Source organism: Phascolarctos cinereus, unplaced genomic scaffold, assembly GCF_003287225.1.
Source record: "Phascolarctos cinereus isolate Bilbo 61053 unplaced genomic scaffold, phaCin_HiC Scaffold_9;HRSCAF=440, whole genome shotgun sequence".
Taxonomy (NCBI): Eukaryota; Metazoa; Chordata; class Mammalia; order Diprotodontia; family Phascolarctidae; genus Phascolarctos; species Phascolarctos cinereus.
This window is the reverse complement of record NW_027556402.1, coordinates 262707333-262723658: the sequence shown is the minus strand read 5'-3', so window position 1 is coordinate 262723658 and position 16326 is coordinate 262707333. Positions and strand designations below refer to the sequence as shown.

Sequence of the window (16326 nt, the reverse complement as noted above, 5' to 3'; positions counted from 1 at the left end):
CAGTCTTCCATCCCAACATGGAGCCTGCTTTGGCGTGCTGTTCTCAGGTTTGGACTTTCCATCGTATTGAAAGTCCTGAAATCATTGCTCCCGGGACAGTCCTATCGCCCTGGGCTTTTCTTTCACTTTTTGTCTGGGTGAGTCTTGTATCCCCAATCAAACCATAACCTTGACCTCCCTATAGGCCTGGCTTATGTCTCCTTCTCCAGGTCTCTTCAGGTGTAACCCTGCGTTGGGCTGAGCAGGGCTTCTTCAGTAAGGGGTAGATGTTGATAGATTCAGCCCTCCTCAGCAGTGCAAGGATCTAAGACATCTCCAAAGGTCTCATGATGGAAAATGCTATCCACATCCAGAGAGAGAACCATGGAGTCTGAATGCAGAAATAAGCGGACTATTTGCTCTTTTTTCTTCTTTGTGTTTTGTTTCCTCTTTCTGGTGGTTCCTCCTATTGGTTCTAATTCTTCTTTACAACATCACTGTGTTTAGTAGGAATGTATATGTAGACTTTATATCAAATTGCATGCCATCTTGGGGAGGGAGGCAGGCAGGGAGGGAGGGGGAGAAAAATTTAAAACTCAAAAGCCTATGGAAGTGATTATTGAAAACTAAAAATAAATAATTAAAATTTTTTTTAATAAAAATTAAAAACTAAGAGGTAGATATTGATGGCATGTGGGTGCGTTGGCCTACTGGCTGTGCTGGGATTGGGGTTTGTGGCAGTGACAGGCAATCTCCTGAGCATGGCCATGGAGGAAAATAGAACAACATGCAGGAAGGGGCCTCAGGCAGAAGGACGAGACTGGGAGAGGTCTTAGGACCTAGAACCCAGAAGGTCAGAGATGGGAGGGTGCTTGGAAATCATTTAGTCCCTTTCTGAACTGACTCAGAGGAGGGGAGGGCTCCAGGAGCACAGGAACAGGGACTTATCAAGGTGCCACCCACCTGGTGGCAGAGCTGGGAGTTGGCCTCAGGGCTCCCGAAGACCAGGCCAGGGCCCCTGTGTGACTCCAGCTTCCTGATGGCCTCGGCGGGTGAGCAGCCCCGCCTGGCCTTCTTTTCAACACTGCTGATGTCAGCCGGCTGATGCTGCAATTCGTTCCTGGGCAGGACAGGGCTTTGAGGGTGAGGAGCCTGGGTGCTAAGGCCCACTCGTGGATGACCATGCGGAAGGGCTGGAGGGCTGTACCCTCTGACCTCCCAAATCTGGAATCAGTGGTGATGGCATCAGGGCCGAAGAGCAGGGTTTGCCAAGCACACTCCCTCAGTGTCAACAAAGACAGTTTTCCCAGACCAAATCCCAGGGGCGTGGCAGCAGTATGTTTGGGAGCCCCATGGGCAGCAGGATTTGCATTCAGACTGTCTCTGAGTTGGCAGGTGGCCAGGTGGCTACCAATGCTGCCCGGAGCACTAGAACTCTGCTGAGTGCTGGGGGGGGTGGGAGGGCACGAGCCAGTCTTGGCATCTTCTCTGCCATGTAGTGGAGGTGACAAGGTGGTGACTGTCAACCAGTGAGAACGCTGGCTCCATTTTGCCCACACTTGGCAGGGCAGAGAGAGAGGAGCTAACCCTGCCTGGTCCCAGAAGGCTTACTGGAGGAGGTGGCACTTGAGAGATTCTCTGAAATATAGGCAGAGTTTGGGGGCAGCATGGAGACGTGTAGACCATCCCCTGCCCTTCCTGGGGTCAGTGTGTCTGCTGGAACCAGAGGAAGGAAGCTGGGGAGCATGCAGTAAAGTCAGTCTAATTTCTCAGGCATTTATTAAATGCTTACTGTGTGCCAGGCACTCTGGACACGCACAGAGAAGTGAAAAAGGCCCTGCCTTCAAAGAGCTTCTAGTCTGCTGGGGTACTGTCTGTGTATGTGCACATGTGCATGAGTGTGTACTGGGTGCATTCTACACGTGGCATCTTCTCTGCCATGGAACAAGTACGACATGATTTCAGGGTGGGCAACAGTGTGCTCCCATCTCAGGGAGGCAGGAAAGGCCCGGCTCCCTGGAGACAGCAGCCCAGAGCATGGCCCTCTGGTCACTAAGCTGCAGCTGTCCAGACGCCAGGGGAGACCTCTCAGTGGAGACCTCAGGCCCAGCTGCCCTGACCCATTCCCTCAGCCTATGGCACTGCCTGTGGAAACACCCTGAGGGTCAGTGGCTCTCCAGGAGCTCAGTTAGTCAGTGTCAGAGTAGTGATTTGAACCTGACTCCAAGCTGGCCTCCATCCTCACCCCTCCCTACCACTAGTGCCCCCATGAAGCCTGGAGGCCGACCCTGAAGGCAGTGCCAGCTGGTGGGCAGTGGGGTTCAGCTCTGTGGATCAAGTGGGCCCAAGGGAGGCTTCACAGAGGCACCAGGACACCCTCCCCTGTCTGGGGACTCCATCTCAGCAGGAGTAGGGGCCCCAGGGAGGCACAGGGTATTTATCACTGGCCTCAGGCTGCTCTTGCTGAAGGAAGAGGGCAGCGGTCTTGGGGGAGGGGGTCTCTCTTCATTTTTTCTGGAAACATTCATGACTTGCAGCCCAGCACACCTGTTTTTTCTGTGCCCAAACCGGGTGCGGAGGCACCGGAGCCTGGAGCTGGAGGCTGCTTTTGCTCAGAGGGCTGGGTTTCCAAGCAGCTGCCGCACGGGGAGAATTAGCACCCTGGGCATCCTCCCACCAGGACTGGATGCCCCCAAGTGGGCAAGTCTGGTTGGCAGCCTCGAGTCAAGGCTCTGAAGTAAGGAACCTGGAGGGGAGGGGGCTCAGTCTGCAGAGGGGCGGGCCGTCCCCAACCCTTGCTCTCAGCCCAGTCCTCCATTGTCTCCAAAGCCCAGCTCAAGTCTTGCTTCCTCCCAGAGGCTTTCTGTAATTACACAGACCCAGGCTTCTCCTCTGAACCCCTACAGACCCATGCAGGACAAGATAGGTGTTCCCTTGGCTTACCTCTGTGGGTCTCATCTCCCCAAGGAGTCTGGGAGCTCTCCAAGGCAAGGACTAGCTCTGCCATTGCCTATGTTAGGGGTCACTGCTGGCTGTGTGACCTTGGACAAGTCCCTGTCCCTCCCTGAGCCTGACTTCCTCCATAAAGTGAGGAGGTTGGCTTATAAAGTGCCTAAGGGTCCTATTTGGAGCTCAGGAATCATTGCTTATTCAGTGACGTGAATGAACGCAGTGAAGAGTGAACCTTTCCCATGTGCCTGAGATACCTTCTCTGGAATGGAAAGCTAGAGATTGAAGAAAAGCTTCGTGGGAGCAGGCAAGGGCTGGAGACGATGGAGGGGTAGCCCCTTCTGGGGGTGATGACGTCTGGGCCCGGTGGCTTCTCTCACGGGGATCCCTCTTATGACTTTCACGGTCTGGCACAACAGCAGGAGCCCTGGTCTTAGAGCCTGGGGACGCAGGTTCCCATTTCAGCCCCGTTCCTTAGTACTACAAGCCCTGGGACGAGACTCTTCACTCCTCTCTCGGGGCCTCAGTTTCCCTATCTGTAAAAGGAGGAGCTTGGGTGAGATGGCCTCCAGTGTCGCTTCCCTCTCTCATCTCTGCATCCCTAGGGCACCTTTCTGGCCTGCTGGGCCCAGCCTGGCCCGGGGCCCCAGGAGAGGCTTGCTTCTGGCCCAGAAACCCCACTTCCTTTCTCCTGCCTCATGGGCCCCTCCTCGGCCTCACTGCTGAAGCTCTGGGCTCCCTGGCCACGGCAGAGCCCCCTCACATCAGCCATGGTGCTGGCGATCCCTTCCCAAACAATACATTGATTCAGTCTCCTCCCCTAAGGGGGCTTGGCCATGGAGCCATCTTTATGATGTGTGGCTTCTGACAAAGGCACGGAGGACGGATGGCTTGGGCTGTTAATCACACTGGATTCCTTGATATATTAAGGCTATTAGGATTTAATTAGGTTAAGATGCAGATGTTGGGGAGGGCATTACCTCATAACTGTGTAATGGAAAGCTAGTGACTGAATTAAGTGGCGTCATTTGTTAATGGGGGTGGGGTGCGCAGGAGCAGATGTCAGGGAAGGGTCAGTGCTGGGCCACGGGGCCTTCAGGCTTGGCTCAGCTTGGGGACAAGGCTGGACCCCTTCTGCCTGACCCAGGCTGGCTGGGGTGGTGGGTGGTCAGCGGCAGCCTGAGGCCTGGACCAGGAGGGAGGAACAGCTGCATGTTGGGTCCTGGGCCCTTGTGCCTGGAGACAGGCCGTCTGAGATGGGAGGGACCTGTGAGACTGTAGCCAGGAATGGGGAAACTGTGGCCTCCAGGCCACATGTGGCCCTCCAGGTCCTCAAGAGCAGCCCTTTGATCGAATCCAAACTCCACAGAACAAATCCCTTAGTAAAAGGCCTACATTACAGGCCAAGCCCCTCGTTTTACAGGGGAGTAAACTGAGGTCCAGAGAAAGGAGGGGATGTGCTAAGGGGAACACACCCAGGAGGGACCAGCCCCCGGGTCAGCTGACTCCCCAGGCAGGGCTCTGGCCAATACAGAGCCATGGAAGTGACAGAGAATGCGGGCCATGGGAGCTGAGGGGGTTCTTGGAACGTGCTGGTGCATGGAAGGGAGAGAAGACAAGCAGAGGCCGGCTCTGAAGCCTCCTCCTTCCTCGGCCTCCACTGGGTTGTCTGCAAAATGAGGGCACCCTTGGGGGCCCTTCCAAGCCGGGCCTCCTCCAGTCACCCGGATTGCCCCAAAGGCGCCCCACCAGGCCAAGATAGGATGGGGAAATGGTTAACAAAATAGACAGAAGTGCAGCAGAGCAGAGATGACATTGATGTGCAGTTTTCTAGTCAGTCGGCCCCCACCACAATCCTTGGGCCCTGTTGCTGTTTCAGGTTGATGCCGCTGGGCTCCCAGCACTAAGAAAGGCTCAGAGATCATTTGGACGCTCGTTTTACAGAGGGGCATACCAAGGCCTGAAGAAGAGAAGGGGGCTAGAGTCAGCACGCAGAAGACGGAGCTTGCATCTCATCCTGCCCAGTTGACAAAGGAGGGACGCTGACCTGGAGGGGCTGGGGCTCCCTGGAGGGGGAGGGGGGAGGTTTCGGCCTGTCCCCCCAGGCCCCTGGATAAGCTTCTGGCCAACAAAAACAGCTGCAACTACAAAGGTGGGAGCTCCTGTCCCCCTCCCCTGGCCTCCCATTCGAGCTCAATGAGGTGTCAGACCCCAGCCAGGAGATTCTTGGCAAGCCTTGTATTGAGAGAACGTTTTGCTGACAAGCCACTCTGGGGGACACGGGAGGGTCAGGGGGTGGGGAATCGCTCTTATCCGCCTTCACCTCCCTCCCTCCTCCTCCTCTTAAACAAAATCCAAAAAACCTGGAGCCTGAAAAACAGCTCGATGCCCAGAAGCCAAACACCGCTGCCTCCATCTGTGAATGAAGCCTCTGGTCCTACTCAGAAAGGCCAGGAGAAGGGAGGCCACTTTCTAGGTGGGCGAGTAGTGTCTGGCAACTCTGTCTGGACCCTCCTGGGACCTCTGGGGCAGAGCTGGGCCTGTTCTGGGGACCAGGGACCAGGACCAGGCCAAGGGTTCTGTCTCCTGGGCCCAGGCTTACCCTGAGCCCTCAGCCCCCAGGTGGGCAAGGAAAGTGGCCCCGCTGCTAGGCTCTGGGAATGCCTCTGTGTACTTCATGGACAGGGCCTTGCTTAGGCCACAGAAAGCAGCAGGGCTGACCCTCCAATGTGACCCACTCTGCCCACCATCGTTTTTTCTGCATGTCAATGGAAAGATTTGCTCCAGGTCCTTGGGGTATCCTTCTGCCCTCCAGAATAAGAAATGGGGTCCTTTGATCCTCGGCCCCCGCCTAAGGCACTCTTTGGCTTTTACTGCTGTGAGCCAAAGCATCCTGTTCAAGCCTTGAGACAATGACTGTGCCTTAAGTTAGAGGGGCACCTCCGTTGTGATCCCTAGAGGGCTGGGGGCTGGTCTGACACACTCTCTTTGGGCGGTGCCCTGGGCAGGGCAGGCCACCCACCATTAGGGAATAAATCAATACAATATGTCACCAATCAACCAGCATTTATAAAGTACTGTGGTATGCTAGCTGATGCTTTTGGCGTCTGGTGACAGGCCAGGGCCTGATCCCAGTGAGTCTGGGGTGACTCAGGATGAGGCCAGGCACCCTTGCTCAGGGCGGGTGCTCACTACACATCTGCGTGGCCGAGTTTGTCAGGCTGGGGGCTCCAAGGGAGCCTCCTGTGATGGATGGGGGGACCCACCTCTGGGCCTTTGTCCAAACCCCACACTATGAGCAGAGGTGGCCCGGGCTTTGTCCCTTCCCTCTCTCTGGCTGGCCCCCCTCCAATCCTCCCCGTGCCTTCCAGTTGGCCTCCGCACTGCCCCGTCTGTGCCCCCTCGCCAGCTCAGTGCTCATGGACACGGCTCACACAATACTCCCGATCACCTAGGCATCCCCCATCCATCAGTGGCTGGGTCTGAGGCAGCTGGGAGGCCTCACTGGAGAGGGAGGGAGGGTACCTGATGCCTGCTGTGCCTCTGCCCCTGCCCCGTCATTGTTCCCAGTGTCTGCGGGCCTACCTACTTACAGCAGCAATTAGCCTCACGGAGGCATTCCATCGGCCAGACGCAAACGCTCCAGCCTTGCTCTGTGTGTGCTAATGATGGACGCTCTGGATGAATGGCGGGCGATGGGGGCCCTTGGGACAAGGGACAAAGTGGCCTTGCTGGTTCAGCGTCATTATTTCTATGAGCGCCACGAAGATGAATTGGACAGATGATACAAAGGCCTTTGGTCCCAAGAGGCAAATGCAGGCCAAGGAAGCTCGACCTGGGATCGATATATTCCTTTCATTTCATCTAATTTCTTTTGGAAAGTCCCCATTTGCACTTGGCTGTGTGGTCATTGGGGGGCATGATTGAGTCCATTTGTCATCTCCTGTCTGTCTCAAGTCCTCACGCTGGAGTGGGGGGGGGAGGCTCAAGAGACCACCGAGTCTCAAGGAGCGCAGGGATGGACCTTCCCCGTGTGAAGTCCACTCTGTACGGGCGGCTGAGAGGCCACTTGTCCAACAGAGGGGCACCGAAGGCCCTGGGCAGCAAGAAGCAGTTAAAGTTTGGGTCAAAATGTGGTGCCCAGCCTGCTTCTAGGACCAGTTCCATTTGTATAGGTGGGGAAACTGAGGCTCAGAAGGAGGAAGGGATGTCGCCAAGGCTGCATAGAGTCAGTGACAGCTGAAAGTGAGCCCTGGGCTCCTATGTCCTAACCCAGGGCTCTCTGCACCCCCTGTTCTCAGGATCAGGGGAAGGTATTCAGGAGGATGGAAGTCATGCTGAAGAGGAAAGGAAGAGAAGGCCCAGGGATGGCCCGGCCTGAACAAGGACCATCCCCTCAAAGCAGGGGGTTCTTGGGACGTAGCCAGGCCCCATCAAGGCAGACAGGAGAGAGGGAGCATGCTAAGGGCTGCAGGAGAGACCAGTCATGGCCACAAGGGAATAGTGCTGACACTGAGGAGGAGGAGACTCTGAGCTGCCTGAAAAGTCCCCAGAATGTCAGGCTGGCTCGTGTCAGGAGATGAGCTGGAGATGAGGTGCATTCCTGATAACAGAGTCCCCAGCCGTGCTCCCAAGCCCTGGGCCTGGGATAAACTAGGCCCCTCAGCATTCCCAGAGTAAGCAGCAGCCCTGTCAAAGACGTCTATCGGCCCCAGCTCAAGGCCTCTTCTCCCAGCTTATCTCTCTCCATTCTGCCTCCCCATCCCTGGAGCCAGCCTGCCTCCTCCCTCCCTGGCAGGCCCATCTCCTCCTTCAGAGCTGAGGCCTGGCCTACCCCTTCTAGGTAGCCATCCTTAACAACTTTAGCCTGGAGAAACAAAGTCTGAGGGTGAGAAAGGGGAGAGGGAGGCTGTGGTGTGCTGAGGGCTTTCAAATATCGGGAGGGCTGTACCGAGGCAGAGAAATTAGGCTTGTATTGCTGGGCCCAGAGGGCAGAGCGGGAAGGGACAGGGAGGATCGCCATCAAAGCCCCCTCCAGATGCGCCATCATGAGCCCCCTTGTCGGGCAGGGTCAGGACCTGAACAGCCCCTCAGCCTTGAAGCCCCTTCTGACTTGAGGCTCTGGTTCCTGGGCCTGGAAGCCCCACTCTGGGGGGCCTGCCCTCCACCCATTCTGACAGCCCTTTGGCAGCGTCTGTTGGGACTGTCTGGGTCTAAATCTATGAGCCTGTGTATGACTCAATTCCTTCCCAGCTCCTGGCCTCAGTTCCCCTCACTGTCAAGTGAGGGAGGTAGACAGAATGGTTTGGCCAGAGCCCTTCCAGTTCTGAGTCTCTACGATTCTGGGGTGGCTCAGATTGAGGCTCCATTCTCTTCAGTTTACAGCCACTGCCCTCCCAAGTTCCCCTGTTTCTAGCTCTCAGATATTTGCCTGCAGGAAAATGGATGCTTTCAACATTTCAGCTCCAGTAGACATGAGATGCTCTGGGCTTCGTTGACTCTGAGGGGACAGTGAGGAGTCTGAAGGGACAAGGGCTGCGAGTGAGTGTGAGGCCACGGGTGTGGAGCATGCAGTGGGCTCTCTGGGTCCCTGCATGAATATCATTTGGTGACCAGGAGTCCGATGCCTGAGGCATTCATAGGGCCCTTCTGGGTAAATGCTCAGCCCGGGAGAGGAATCAGGGACTGGTCTGAGCAATGACAACCAGCGGTGGGATGGGAGGAGGGTCTTTGGTCCAATTTGTAAATTCATGTGGGGGTCAGTCATGCCAGGGGCCCAGCAGCGGCTCTGAGGTGAGGACCCCAAGGAGCTGAGCCTGGTTCCTCTTTACTTTGAAGGAGGCTCTGAAGCCCAGGGATGGCTGGCTCCTCCCTTCCTCCTTCCCTTCTTCCCTCCATCCCTCCTTTCCTCCTTCCCACAGTCCCTCCTTCCCTCCCTCTCTCCCTCCCTCTCTCCATCCCTCTCTCCTTCCCTCTCTCCTTCCCTCCCTCCCTCAGTCCCTCTTTCCCTCCTTCCCTCCTTCCCTCCTTCACTCCTCACTCTTGCTGGCTACAGGCTTCTCCTAATGGGTCCAGAGCTGTTTTAGGAAAGAAGGAAAGGCTGACCATGGGTAGTCATGATCTGAAGCTTTTCCTCCCCTCCTGGATGGTGGAGGAATGGTGGGAGCCATGACCTTGTTACTCTGAGGGCCATTGGCCCCTCTCACTCACTCCCAGATTCCCTCCTCCCCCACACCCACATGCAGATACATACATATGTACACATGTATGCACACTGTCCTGCCTAAAGGAATGGGCATGTCCTGAGTGCCACCACAATGCGGTGAATCTGATTTGTTTTCCATTCCCTAAAATGCTATTTGTTTCTTCTAGAAGCAAAATAGAGATTGGGCCTGAGGCCCCCTTGGAGGCCCTTCATTGCCTCTGCAGTTCCCTGGCTTAGCAGGCTGAACCCCAAATGCCCAGTAAGGTCTCCTCCTGTCCACTGCTTTCCCCTTTTCCATGAGGGCAGGGGCAGAGTTGGTACCTTTCTTTGTATCCCTAGCACTTAGCCCAGTGCCTGGCACGTAGCAGATGCTTAATAAGTGTTTGTTGACTGACTTATTACCTGACTTCCTTTCTCCCCCCAATCTCCTCATCCTCGTCCCATGGCACTCTCTGACTGCCCCTGTACCTGAAAGTCTTATGCAGTACTTGGGGCTTCAGGGGTGGCCATGCTCCTCCCAGCTCCTCACACAGGCCTGAGTTAGCTTGTGGACAAGGGCTCCTCCGACTGACTCAGGCACCTGGTTACTTCTTTATCCAGCACAGACACCTCTTTATATGTGAAACCCAAAACTTGTAAGCACAAAACCATCCAAAAGATTAACAAAAAAGAACTAGCAAATGGGAGCCCACCTGTTGCAGGAGTAAGGTGTGAAAAATTTGGAAAGGGAGGAGGGGGCCAGTTTATGAAGGGATTCGAAGGCCGAACAGAGCATTTTGTATTTGATCCTGGAGGTAACAGGAAGCTACTAGAGGTTATTGAATAGGGAGGGGGTGCCATGGTCGGACCTGCATTTGAGAAAAAGCATTTTGGTGGCTGAATGGAAGATGAAACAGAGTGGGGAGACACTTGAGGGAGGCAGACCACCCCCAGCAGCTACTGCAATGGTCCAGGCATGAGGTGATGAAAGTCTGTGTCAGGGTGGGGGCAGGGTCGGAAGACAAAAGGGGGACTACTTGGGGGATGGTACAGAGGTTGTTGTAGAGGTGTAGAGAATGTTGTAGAGGTGAAATCTATCAGAGATGTTGCAGAGGTGAAATGGACCAGAGATGCTGCAGAGGTGAAGTTAGTAGGCCTTAACAACTGCTTGGATATGGGGGGTGGGGAGGGTGAGAGAGTGAGGCATCCAGGAAGACTCCTAGGTTGGGAGCTTGAGAGTCTGGAAGAAGGGGGTTCCCTCAACAGTAACAGGAAAGTTTAGAAGAGAGGGGTATGAAGGAGTAGAGGGCAATCAATAATGTCTAGGCTACAGAGCCATCAAGGAAGAGGGCAAATTATTTATATATCATTTATTTATTTATTTTTATTAATTTATTCTGATTTATCAACAATCACTTCCATATGCTTTTGAGTTTAAAATTTTTCTCCCCCTTCCTCCCCACCATCCTTCCCAAGATGGCGCACAATCTGATATAGGTTATATGTGTGTGTGTGCGTGTGTGTGTGTGTGTGCGTGTGTGTGTGTGTGTATGTGTGTGTGTGTGTGTGTGTGTATATATATGTATATATATGTATATATATATGTATATATATGTATATATATGTATATATATATATATGTATATATGTACATGAAGAGGGTGAATTTTTTGGCCTCAACAACTGCCTGAGAACATATTAAAGAGAGGGTTGGGGTCTGCATCAGTGTAGAGAATGTCCACCCTTGACAATCACAGGTCTATGGAAATCTTTTCACTGACCACATCAATACAAATTCATCTTTTCAGTCCAGTAATGTTCATTAAGAGTATGGATCAGTGTTGGAAATATTAGAGAGACAGAGACAGACGAAGAGATAGAGACAGAGGCAGACAGAGAGACAGGGAAAAATAGAGACAGAGAAAGACGTGAGACTATGGAGGCTTCTCAGAAGTGGAGACCATTCCTGTTTTGTTCTGGTAGCCCAGTTTGTCAGCCAGTGCCTGGCACTTAGTAGATACTTAATAAATGTTTGCTGAATTTGAAGATGTGAGCCCTCATGGAGATAATAAGCTAAAATGACCTCTTCGCAACTTCCCCCATTGCCCGTAATTCTGTCTTTGGGGGATGAACAGAATAATTCTAATGTGTTTTCTGTGTGACTTCCCTTCGAATATTCGAAGGCATTTATTTTACCATGCAGAGTGTTCAACAGATCATAGGTCTGGTCCAGAGACATGAGATAGCAGGATGAGGGACCTCAATTATCCAAACATCTCCTAGAGCTCAATCTCTCTCTGCCCAAAGCTGGGCCCCTAATGACTTTTCAGTTTGGATTAATGATTATTTCCTCCTTTGAAAGATGGAGGAAGCAGCAAGGGGAAAGTCTTTTCTGAATCAGATTCTCACTAACAAGAAGGATTTTTAAAAATTAATTTATTTTGATTTATCAACAATCACTTCCATAAGCTTTTGAGTTTAAAATTTTTCTCCCCCTACCTCCCTACCTCCCTCCCCAAGACAGCATGCAATCTGATATAGGCTATACATATACATTCCTATTAAACATATTTTCACATTAGTGATGTTGTAAGTAAGAATTAGAACCAATAGGAGGAACCACCAGAAAGAAGAAATTAAACAAAACAGAAGAAAAAAATAGCAAACAGTATGCTTTGATCTGCATTCAAACTCCATAGTTCTTTCTTTGGATGTGGATAGCACTTTTCATCATGAGACCTTTGGCGATGTCTTAGATCCTTGCACTGCTGAGAAGGGTTAAATCTATCAACGTTGGTCATCACACAACGTGGCTGTTACTGTGTACAATGTTCTCCTGGTTCTGCTCACTTCACTCAGCATCACATACAGCATTTTCCAGGTTTTTCTGAAGTCTGCCTGCTCATCATTTCTTATAGCACAATAGTATTCCATTACATTCATATACTACAACTTGTTCAGCATTTCCCCAATCAGGGAGGGATTTTTAACTGAAAATCATGTCTGGGGTCTTAGTGGACCACAAACTCAGTATGACGTTGGCCACCAAAATCTTGGGCTGCATCAGGAGGGCCATGGCTTCTGGAGAAAGGGAGATGAGCTCTCCCCAGACCCCAGTTCGAAGCACTGTACTCAGTTTGGGGTGTGGTCAGAGGAGGGCAGCCAGGGTAATGAAGGGCTTTGGGTCTTGTCACACAAGGATCAATAACTAGAGTGGGGGCCTAGGAGCCTCCAAGTTCTCCAAAGGCTGACCTGAGGAGGAGGGATACGCTTTGTTGCATCGGCCTGGGGGAGGCTTCAGTCAGGACAAATTTGCTAATGGTGAGAGCTGTCCCAGCATTGAAGGGACCACCTCAGTAGGTGGGGGGTTCTCCCACACAGAAGGACTCCAGGGTTTCAGTCCTGCAGCGCCCCCCGGCCCCAGTCTGTGATTGCTTAGCTGTCCAAGCTGGCGGTGAGCGGCTCTGCCCTCGTATCCACTGGTTCTGTGGGGCCTGAGGAGGTGTGAGTCCACGACCATCTGCCCAACAAGTGTGCCAAGGCTGGGGCACAGCAGGGAGTCCAGGGAAACCGCGTTGGCTCACCCTTGAAGAAGCCTCCGTCAACGTCTTTCTCTAAAGGCTTTTCTGGAGGCAACCTCTGGACTCCTCTGGCTTCTGGCTGAATTTATGGATTCCCAATTCCAGAACTATAGCAAGGAGATGTGGGAGATCAGGTCATCCCACACTTCCAGTTTATAGGGGAGCTACAAAGACCCAGAGAGGTCCTTCTTCTTCAACCATGAGCTTCATGAGGGCAGGACACAGTGTGGTCTACACTTTGTATCTCTGCCCCAGAGCTTGTACACATGCAGGGTGGGTGAATGAGTGAATGAGTGAATGAATGAATTAATGAATGAATGAATGAATACCTTGGGGCATGGACTGGGGCACGTGCAGTGAGAAGGGTGCACCCCCTCCTCTGGGTGCCTGGCCCTGGGCTATCGTCTATCTCACCCTCCATCTGCTGGCTCAGTGTCTCACCCAGCAGTTATCTGGGCTGCTTCCTGCTTTCCCACCGGGAACACCTGACAGATGTGCCTCGTGACAAAGTTGTGCTGGGGGGAAATGTCAGCCCTTCGGTGCCAATAAAGACGCCATTGATCCTGGCACACAAGTGGTTTCTGTGCCTGATAAGATGAGGCTTGTCCTGTCACTAAACTCAGATCAGCCAGAGAGGAGAAACTGGATCTGGGGAGGGGGGTCAGCATGACGGGGGAGGCTGCTGGCAGCCACCATCCCCAGCCGATGGGGACAATGAGCCGCTGTGTTGGAGCCTCACCTGGGGCAGCCAGAGGCCCCATCCCTGCTGCACCTTGCCTCTAGCAGCCCCAGGCTGGAGGCCGGTTCTCAGGAGTATCCCAGGCTGCTGGTGCTCCCTCCATCTTGGGACCTTCTCCCCGTTCCCATGACAACACGAAACATTTTGTAGTTGAGGAACTGCTCCCTCGACAGCCCCCCCCCCGGCTGGACCGCAGCAGCCCCCCCATGCTAGACCACTGGGGGGGCTAGACCCCTCTGCATGATCCATGCATCAGTCCTGACCTCCACTCCGCTTTCCCTCCTCTGGCCGTGGTTCTGCCCAGGGTGCTGTTCCCCTAATATGCCCACCTGTCCTTGGAGGCCCAGCTCTAATGCTGCCTCCAGCAGGAAGCCCCTTTCAATGGCCAGGTGTGGAGCAGGGTCAGTGTGATGAGCTGGCTCCTTAGCCCCTGTGAGGCCTCAGGTCAGGTCCTCTGGGCCTCCCTACATCATGTCTATGGTGGCAGGGCTGACCAGAGATCTCAAATGGCCTCAGCATAGACGTTCTGTGGTTCTGTGGAGTCTGAGCTCAGCAGCTCCATTCAGCTCCCAGATCCTGGGGTCAGAGGAACAGAAGTTCAAATCCTGTCCCGGCCACTTAGGATTTCTAAGATGGTAATCTCTCTGGGCCTCAGTGTGCTCATCTCTATAATGGGGATTTGGACTTGAGACCTCACCAGTGGAGCCACGGGTGACGTCCTGGATGGGGCCTTCCGGGACAGGGCCCAGCCCCTTCCTGGGTGCCTTGGAGGCGGTCCCCTGGGCTTTCTGGGCCTGCCCTGCCCATGTCTACAGCCCAGTTTGCACAGAGCCCCAGAACCCTAGAATCAGGAGGGCTCTTCCCCAAGCACTCCCTGAACGCGTCCTGCCACCATTCCCATCTGGGCCTTTCTCTGTTCCTGAAGACTTCTCCCTTCCTTCTGCCAACCTGACCCCAATGGGAGAGAGGGTTTGCCCCTTCCCTTCCCCCCCAAAGACTTACCTTGTAAGGTTGCGGATGGTGTTCTGCTGACATAAAGGCTGAGGACCAGGTGAACCATCCCTTGGCCTTCAGAGGCTGTCTGCCAGCACAAAGTCCTGGGGCCAGATCCGACCTCAGGGGCCCGTGGGTGAGACCCCTCCCTTCTCTGGTCCTCAGTCTCCTCCTGTGAGGGCCCCATTACAGTGGGGGGACCCCTGCCTCTTCATGCAGGATCCTGCGCCCTGGGCTCTCAGCCGCCTCCTCCATGATGCCAAATCTGCAACCTGGCTCCCTGGGGGCCTCCTCAGAGCAGCATCCTGGGGGAAGAGGTTTCCCTCAGCTGCAGAACATTTTTAGCCTAATTCTTGGGTAACAGTCAAATTATTCTGGGGTCTCTGAAAAGAAAAAAATTAAAAGCAGGGGAAGGGACAACTCCTTGCCTTTCCATTTCCTCATTAACATAATTGCAAACAGTCCAGGCTGGCCTGAGAGTAATTCTGATCCTCCTGGGTCTCTGATTAAGTCCTTCCTGGCATTAATTACTCTGGCAGGGAGAAAAATTGGAACTCTGTGTATTTATGACAAGAAAATGAGGAGGGCAGTGCTGGCTGGAGGAGGATGGACAGCTGGTTTGGATGGGTGGGTGGTGGATGGAGGATGGATGGATGGGTGGGTGGATGGATGGATGATGGATGGATGGGTGGGTGGATGATGGATGGATAGATGGGTGAGTGGGTGGATGGATGGATAGATAGATGGGTGGGTGGATGGATGGATGGATGGATGGATGGATGGATGGGTGGGTGGGTGGATGGCCAGGGATGACCTTGCTTTGGAAAAGCAGGGACTCAGGGTGGTCCTTCTGACTCTTTTTTTTTTTTTTTTTGGTGAGGCAGTTGGGGTTAAGTGATTTGCCCAAGGTCACACAGCTAGTAAGTGTCAAGTGTCTGAGGCTGGATTTGAACTCAGGTCCTCCTGACTCCAATGCCGGAGCTTTGTCCACTGTACCATCTAACTGCCCCGTTCCTTTTGACTCTTCTGTGACTGAAGCTGTTCCCTTCTGGTCCTGTGGGTGGCCCTGCAAGCCAAGGGTGGGCACCCAAGGAGAGAGCTGGGTGTTTGGCACACCCTTATTCGCCCACAGCAGGATAGCCAAAGTTGTCTGGCTTCCTCCTGGGCCACTGGCACACGGGAGACCCCTGGAATCTGCACCCTGCCATGAGCTGGCCCCAGAAGGCCCTTGCCTTCGGGGAAACTGCTTTCCTGGTTCCCATTGCTGGCTGCTAGATCCCAGACAGGGAACTGGCTCTGGGAAAAACCATAAGCTTGGCAGGGTTTGCCCACCCCTCCTTTTGTCAGGTGCCCTCCCTGCCAGGCGCCCAGGGGAGAAACATCCCAAAGCTCCAGACTTTCCCATTCTCTAACCTGTCTTCCCCTCCCCAGTACATCTGTGCCAGGAGGGGCCTGCAGGCAGGACCCATCAACCAGACCAGGCCAAGCTGGTGTGCCGCCCCACCCCCCAAGCCATCTATCTCATTCCTTGACACCGTGTCAGTGGAGACAGTGCATTGACTTCTCCTCTATAGAACTAGGGGCTTGACTCTGGATTCCAAGGGCTTCCAGCTCTGACATCCTCTGCTCAACCAATTGACCAATCAGTCAGCCAGGATCAGAACTGGGGATATTGACACAAAAGGAAAACAGGCCTGCCCTCAAGGATGTTACAGTCAAGAAGAGGAGAGAAAACCTGTGGACATGGGGGTGTATGTACATGAGATCCACAGGAGTTCCATCGAGGGGCGGGAGTGATCAGGAACATAGAACACGGTGCCTCAGCTGAGCCTTGAATGAATGTTCTAAAGGATGGAAAGGGCATTCCAGGCATTCGGGATAGCCCGTGCAAAGACATGGAG

At 53.7% G+C, this 16326-nt stretch overlaps 1 protein-coding gene across 3 annotated transcripts in view; it reads left to right on the top strand.

Moving 5' to 3' along the window:
- The window catches only part of KCNQ1 (potassium voltage-gated channel subfamily Q member 1), a 352441-nt gene that overhangs the window by 256956 nt on the left and 79159 nt on the right, over window positions 1–16326 (top strand). The window contains exon 16 of one of the 3 annotated variants that reach the window (XM_020970731.2): window positions 4808–6066. The exons of the other annotated variants lie outside the window; for them this stretch is intronic. Coding sequence (XP_020826390.1) covers window positions 4808–4957 — 150 coding nt within the window. The 3' untranslated portion in view covers window positions 4958–6066. Of the gene's footprint in view, window positions 1–4807; window positions 6067–16326 lie in introns of those variants that run through there. 3 annotated transcript variants of the gene reach the window in all.